Source organism: Pygocentrus nattereri, chromosome 10 (genome assembly GCF_015220715.1).
Source record: "Pygocentrus nattereri isolate fPygNat1 chromosome 10, fPygNat1.pri, whole genome shotgun sequence".
In the NCBI taxonomy this organism is placed as follows: domain Eukaryota; kingdom Metazoa; phylum Chordata; class Actinopteri; order Characiformes; family Serrasalmidae; genus Pygocentrus; species Pygocentrus nattereri.
Genome location: NC_051220.1, coordinates 15996506 through 16003717, shown reverse-complemented (window position 1 = coordinate 16003717; position 7212 = coordinate 15996506). Strand labels below are relative to the sequence as shown.

Here is a 7212-nt window from a genome sequence, read left to right as displayed (position 1 = left end):
TACAAGGAGAAGCATAGCTTGCTTTTTCTTTTCTTTTTTTTTGTTTAAATGTGCCTCGCACACAGAACCAGTGTTTTTTTTTTTTTTCTCTAGAGCTTTATTGTAAAATTACACAAATGCACTCAGGGACTTTAATCCTTTTAGCAGGATGAACAATTGAAACATACACAGTAACAGAAGAGGGAGGGAGGGAAAGAAAAAACAAAAAACAAACAAAAAAAAAAAACCCCAAAAAGAAAGAATGTGCATGATTGTATGCTGAAAGATTAAGCAAAACAAAAGGGGCAAAAAAATGCTAATATTTCAAATAATGCAGGCACTAGTAAAACTTAAAACCTGGAAATACCCAAACACTCTACAGTTAGCTCTACAGAAGCGGGTGCTTGTGTCCCCCTTCTGAGGGAAACCAGGATCTGACGTGCACAATGGCGTTATGTGGGAATCTGAAAAGAAAACCTATGCTGAACTATACACAGACGCTCTGAGCCGGGGTATAAGAGTAAACGCAGAACGTGAGGAGAGACTGCCCTTGGCTACCAGCGGCTCGAGCCCTTAAAGCAGCACAGTACAAAAGGTGATGAGGTGACTAGGGCAAGACACGCAGGGGCATGGCCCTAAATCTGTTTCAGTAGCTAACGGTGCTGAGGATGGGATTCCTTTTGGTTATAGATGTGGACTGTACTTAAGAGGGGGAGATTTCATCGGCAAGCACAGCTTTTTATTCTGCAACAAAACAACAACAGGCTTCATCAGTACAGGGAGTTGGTCAGTGGTGTGGGGAGAGCATGCTCAGTTGAGGTGGAAGCCCTTTTCCATAGTAGCGGCGAGGAGGCGCTCTCTCATGATCTCCTCAGAAGAATACTCTGGCAACTTCAGGTAGTGCACACACGTGTTTACTGAGGGATAGCTGGCATCCGTTGCGTCCACCTAAAAGTGGAGACAGAGGAATAAGATAAGCGTTAGGAGGAAATAAAAAAAAGAATTCAAAACACTCAGCTGTTACATTTATTTAAAAATAAATTACTTGGTGATATATCTATTGTTGGTTAATCCAAAGTGAGGAAATTGTCAAATGATCATACCTTGCGCACAATCGTGAGACGAGGGTGCAAGTTGGCTAGTCCACCAGGGGGTAAAGTTGAGCAACCTGTTGTGAACTGGAGAAAGGCTTTCCTCTCATCTGAGGACATTCCACACAGGACCCGAACAAACCGTAGGAAACCAGGACTACAAAGATAGGGAGAGGGAATCAGAGCAGGAACAAAATGTACTACAATTTAGATTTTAAGTATTTAATTTTAGGAATGAGCTTTATTCTATGAAAGCATAGTGTCAAAATTAAAATGAAAATGTAATATGTGAAATGGCAGGGCATGCTTACATTTGAATTTCCCACTCATACATGCAATATTCAGTTCAAAATTAAAATTCAATACTGCAATTTTAACTTGCCATCTGGTTTAATAGTAGTCATTTCATTTGCTCAAAGATTTAGATGCTTTATGAGTAGCTTTATTTACTTTAAAATATATGTCCAGAACTGCATAAATTCATGCTTAACATGAATATGCAATAACTGTCAATGATGGATTACATTTTAATTGTCTTCTCTGCATTCTGGCTATCTAATAATGCATTTAAATTGCATTTTCAAAAGAAAATGCCAAGCTAGAAAGAAGACAAAATTCAAATGTAAATGGAAAACAGCAGCTCTCTCTTCATTAGAAAGTGTTACATTGAATGTGTGGCTTTTACAAAGTTTTCTAGTTTATTATTCTGGTTGATAAGGTTGCCAGCATCTTTTTCTAATTTGTCAAGCAACCGAAAATTCTAAAAATAAGCCTTATTTTATAAGCTGAGAAAAACAAGTGAGGCTGGACACAGAGATTCCATTTGATGCCGTGTAAGGATATCTTCTACCAAGTGAAGATCAGAGGTGGATATTTTGCTCTGCACCTCACCTGCTAATACCCTATGTGAATCGTGGACCGTGGCAAAACTAAGCTAGCTAAAAGCCATTGTTGATGCTATCTAACACTACATTCCCAAATGAGACCTCCATCTGCTGTTTTAACCAGCTGGCAAGCATAATCTACCTCATAGTGTCACAAACAGGTACCTGGAAACTTTGTAATATCAATTTTTGAAGAAAAGCAGATATGCTCTAGCTGAATTCAGGTGAAATATATCATGGTATGGACGCAGTACACCAGCTGTTGCCAATTCAGTCACTATGACTAGGTGGTTGTGCGATCTACATACATCGATGTACGAGTACAATTACACTAAATCATGGAGTACTTTTTGATAACAGAAGTGGAATACTGCAGTATATACACATCTGATGCTCACTATGCAATTTAGAAAACAGCCCTCGAAGCTGGATTATTTTCCATCTTCCACATCTGTAACTCAACACAACCTAACATTCAACTAACAGAATAACTTCGACCAACTGATTAAAAAAGAAAAATCGGCAACGTCTGATTAGATTGTTCATGGGTCTCTATATTGTTCTCTCTTCGCTCTGTCTTCTAAAGACCGGCCGCCAAGTTTTCAGATTAAGCCTTTTACACCATGTGTAGGGATGGAACGTTTGACAGGCTGTTAAGTCTTTGAAAATGAAAATCACACTGGCTAAAATGCATTTTCAAAGGCATATTCCACAGAATGAGCGCAGTATGTGGGAATGTGTAATTGCAAACAGGAGAGGTGTCATTTCCCTTTTTACATTCAAATTTTGATCTATCTAGCTTTATGTTCTCTTTGATAAGGTCATTTTGAAAATATATACAAGAAAATCACATTCATCATTGACAATTATTGTATTATCACATTAAGCATAAATATGCAGTTCTGGAAATACATTTCAATTTAAGTAAGGCTACTCATAAAGCATCTTAATTTCTGTGTAAATGAAATGTCAATACAAGTATACCACATGGCAAATCGCAGTACTGAATTTTCATTTTAAGTTCAACCGTTCTGTATATATGAGTGGGAAATTGGAAACTTATTACATTCTCCATTTTAATAGTGATACAGATGAGCTTTCATATTATTCAAATTATTCAGGGAAACAATACTGCATACCTGTCCCGAGTGTACCCCAGTTTGGGCTCAGTGTAGTTGACAATATCCTCGGCTGTCCAGGACGGAGACTGGTTTCCACACAGAATCATCTGGACCTCTTTATGACTGAACGAGCTCAGTTTCTCCATCGGGAACACCCTGTTAAAGCCCTCTGGACCAGGACCAGACACCAGAGATTCATATAATCAATAAACTTCATTTCAAGATCCTGTAAAGTGGCAGGAAATGTGCTGTACAAATTTCCTCTATAAGCTCTCACACACACACACACACACACACACACACACACACACACACACACACACTTAGTTGAATATTACATTAAATATTTCATTATTACATTAACTTTTCATTGTGTATTCAATAAAGTTAACCCGAGTTTAACACATCTGAAGCAGGTTCATCACAGAAACACACAGCTTTTTTTTTTTAATAAACACTGGACACTTAGAATTGGTACTTGAGAGATGGCTACCTTGTTGGTACACTTGTGTCTACAGGTGGGAACCAAGCTGTCTCATCATGCATACTTTGTCTAAACCTGCATTCACACCATCAGCATCACGATAAAGTGGCCGGAGGTCATTTATTTTCAACAGAGCTGGCGATTTCCGGTGGCATGAGGCAGCAAGACTGTTGGCCAGAGAACTTGTAGAGACGAAAATTACTACTCTTTAATGTCTTCTGTGTTTTTCAAACACTAGAGGGAGCTTAGGAGCTAATTAAAAATAAGTGGGTTAAGACGGCATGAGAGTTAAAATAATACTTTATAAATGCTTAATCATTTAATATAATAAATTCAGTATAAAACATTTTAACAGTCTTTATATTTTTGACTGCTTTTGAACTCCACTTATAGGAGTTTAAAAAACGCTCATGTACGTTCATGACATTAGTGGGCATGAACAGCCAATAAGCTGCTCTGCTTGTCAACCAATCAGCATCAGTAGTAGTAATGCTGGCATCCTGCTGCCCAAAACCTGTTTGGTGTTCTTTTTATTAAAAGAAAAGAAAAGAAAAGAAAAAAAAAAAAAGAAAAAAAAAAAAAAAAAAAAAAAAAAAATACAAGGAAAATGCCTTTTTAGTTTAATACATTCTTATACTTTTTGTACAATAGAAGGTTCTGTGCAAGTAATTAAAACCTATTTTAACTTTTCGTTTTTAGCCGTTTAGAGCCCTTCATCCCCATTTACTGAGGACGAGCTCAAGGGTGCATTCTTGCGTTCTGAAATCTTGTTTTTGATATAGCAGGGGAAACAGGAAAAGGCCAGGCTCCTCATTGGCGACATGAAGTGGGTGGAGTCAAAGAGACGACAAAATTCAGCAAACGCGACATGGCGGTTACCAATAAGAATTAAACACTGTGGTATGCGCTATATCCCACCACTGTGAAATGGCTCCATTTTGGTTCCTGGATAATTTTTCCCTACTAGAAGGAGTGGTAGCAGACCTTTTGCTTCAAAGACAGCTATATCAAAGACCACTGTTTTCTGTACACACTGACTGCACTGACAGTGATTCACTACACAGGGGTCAAGTAAGAACACACAAGCGAGTTCTTTCCAGGATATTTATTTATAGCAGGAAAGCATCTGATTAGTTCTTGGTATCAATGAAACCATTGCAACCAACTGTCTGCTTAAGTTCAGTGACCACTAATCAGCAATTTGGGTGATGAAAGGCGAAAAGTCGCTACGTGTGAACGCCCTTCATCAGGTGTTATCAACTTTGTAGTGAATCTCTGATCAGATTATTACCACTTATTAAAACTCACCAACATGCCACTACCATGTCATTAGTGTGTTAAAATGCTCCCAAATATTTGGTTAGCAATGGTCCTACAGTGCAGTGTTTGCATTAGCTGTTAAACACTATTTTTTTTAAACAGTCTCTGCAAATTAAAATCCTTTCAGACACAATATCAAGTAAAATATTTACCTTAAAACATAAAAGATTATGTAAACAATTCAAGGACTCCCAATATTTAAAAAAAAAAATTTATGAGGACTTCCATAAGAAATGAGGCATGTGTGTGGAAAAGGAAAATCATGTCAAAACTCCCCACCACACCCTGTCTTACCTCTGAAGGCTTCCATTTGCTTCTGAATTCCAGTGTGCATACAGAAGTCAAACATCAGCTCCACATACTCCTCTGCATTGTCCATGGTAACCATCTAATGCGAATCACATACACATATTACATTCTGCAATTGCTTAGACATGCTCTAAGTTTCTATTTGGAGAGATAAACTTCAGTGGGTACACTGTACATTTCAGTGTATGGTGCTGTCCAACAGAAATTCTTCAGCCAGGTAAATGACCTCTGTGTCCTTCTAGAAGAGGGGAATGTGACCAACTGAATCTACAATTGGTCACATGGTCAGCACCACCACGAGCTGGACCAAATCTCCACAAATTCCTTGGATAGCTTGTGATTAATCTATGGTCTAAATGAGCTATTATCTAAATAACTGATGTACAAAAAATAAATAATAATAATAATAATAATAATAATAATAATACCCTCATCACTGGCACTTAGCATTTCATGACCCACCTCATCTTCTCCATTGGGCTTAAGGTCCACTGCCGAGAAGCCATGTACTTTAGATGATGGACAGAACTGGAAATTTAATCTACAAACAAAAACAAAAATATGGATTTTCCATTAAATAATCAATGAAATTTCATGTGTGATTTCAACATAATTGTAGGAACACATCATTCACCCCAGATCTTCTACGCTGAGTGGCGGGCCAGAACCCATAGGGTTCTTCAGCATGAGATCCTGTAGCCGTGTATTCTTCTCATCTTCTGAAAGGCTCTTATTGCCTAGGATTTGCCTCCTCTTTACTGACAAATCCTTCATTTCCTTTAGGAACCGTGCTCTGTGAGGATTTACTAGTTCAAAGTCCTCCCAAGTCAAAATACCATGGTACCAGGCAGGGGGTTTGGGCTTTGGTGGGTCCAGGATGAACTCAGATTTGGAGTCCTCATCAAAACTGCCCACTGAGTACGTGTCTTGGCCCTCCTCAGTGGAGGCCTCTGACTGGATCTCAGAGAAGCGGTGGTCCGAGTCCCCACGGGTCTGGTACAGGAGCTTGCTCATGTTACTCTTAATGTCTCCCATACAGAGCAGTTTGAAGAAGGGCTGAGAGAGGGGCAAGTCCACAAGACGGTTGTCCTGGATGCACTTGGCCAAGAAGATGCCCAGAAAGAGGAAGAGCTTGGTGATGCGCTCCAGCTCATCATTATCCTGAGGGAAGGGGGCAGGGAAAAGGCCGCAGGAGCGTTGTACATAATAGCCTGGGGGTTTCAGGCCACCTCCCAAATCCACCTGACCAAAATATGAAAACATAATAAATATGTATAATAAATCAAAAAACTTCAGCCTGACAAAAATGCTAAAGTACTCTTTCCACAAGATTACCATCAGCTTCTGTAGGCATGCATAGTACAATCCAAGGATGAAATCACAACCTAATCCTAAAAGCTACAATCAGGATTTGACTTGTACAAGCCTAATTGTGAGAATGAGAGACTTGGGGCTCTGAGATTAGCCATCTACCTGACGTGACTCATCATCTGGGAAGTCATCATCACAGAGCCAGATACCCAATGAGGTCCTCTGGAACTCCGCCGCCACGAGGGCATAAAACTCCAGCGTGGGCCCCAGACCAGTGCCCTCCTCTCCCTGGAACTCAACCTGCAAACAGGGAACACCAGAACACAGCAAATTCATGATACTTATCTAGCACAGACAATGCAGTTTTCCATGAACATCAGAGTGTTGGCTCATGAAGAGGTACTATAAATTAAATGAATAGGGAAATGCACTCATTTTACAGATTCCAAACGATTACTGTGGTCAGTTCAAGAGCAATTAGTCCTTTGTATTTCTCTTTACCTCCAGTACGGACTTCCTGTCAGCATGGATCTGCATGACACTCTCTGCCCACTCCATCATGCTCTCTCCACGTGGCACCTTGACACGCTCATGTTTGAGCCGGCCCACTCGGAACTCGCCAGGGTCATCCCGCCGCACCGTGGTGGAGGGCCGAGAGCGCTCCATAGTGGCCTCTCTCCGATTCTGGAGCCAGACTATTGCTCTAGAAGCAC

At 39.9% G+C, this 7212-nt stretch overlaps 1 protein-coding gene across 5 annotated transcripts in view; it reads right to left on the bottom strand.

Annotated features, from left to right (window-relative positions):
- Positions 1 to 22: 22 nt before the first annotated feature.
- Positions 23 to 7212, bottom strand: part of hectd1 (HECT domain containing 1) — a 37385-nt gene continuing 30195 nt past the window's right edge. For all 5 annotated transcript variants that reach the window (XM_037541971.1, XM_037541974.1, XM_037541972.1 and 2 more), the window contains 8 exons: positions 7001 to 7202; positions 6662 to 6799; positions 5823 to 6430; positions 5651 to 5729; positions 5174 to 5267; positions 3094 to 3244; positions 1083 to 1227; positions 23 to 927 (listed from right to left, as the gene is read on the bottom strand). In XM_037541971.1, coding sequence (XP_037397868.1) covers positions 790 to 927; positions 1083 to 1227; positions 3094 to 3244; positions 5174 to 5267; positions 5651 to 5729; positions 5823 to 6430; positions 6662 to 6799; positions 7001 to 7202 — 1555 coding nt within the window. In that variant the 3' untranslated portion in view covers positions 23 to 789. The remainder of the gene's footprint in view (positions 928 to 1082; positions 1228 to 3093; positions 3245 to 5173; positions 5268 to 5650; positions 5730 to 5822; positions 6431 to 6661; positions 6800 to 7000; positions 7203 to 7212) is intronic.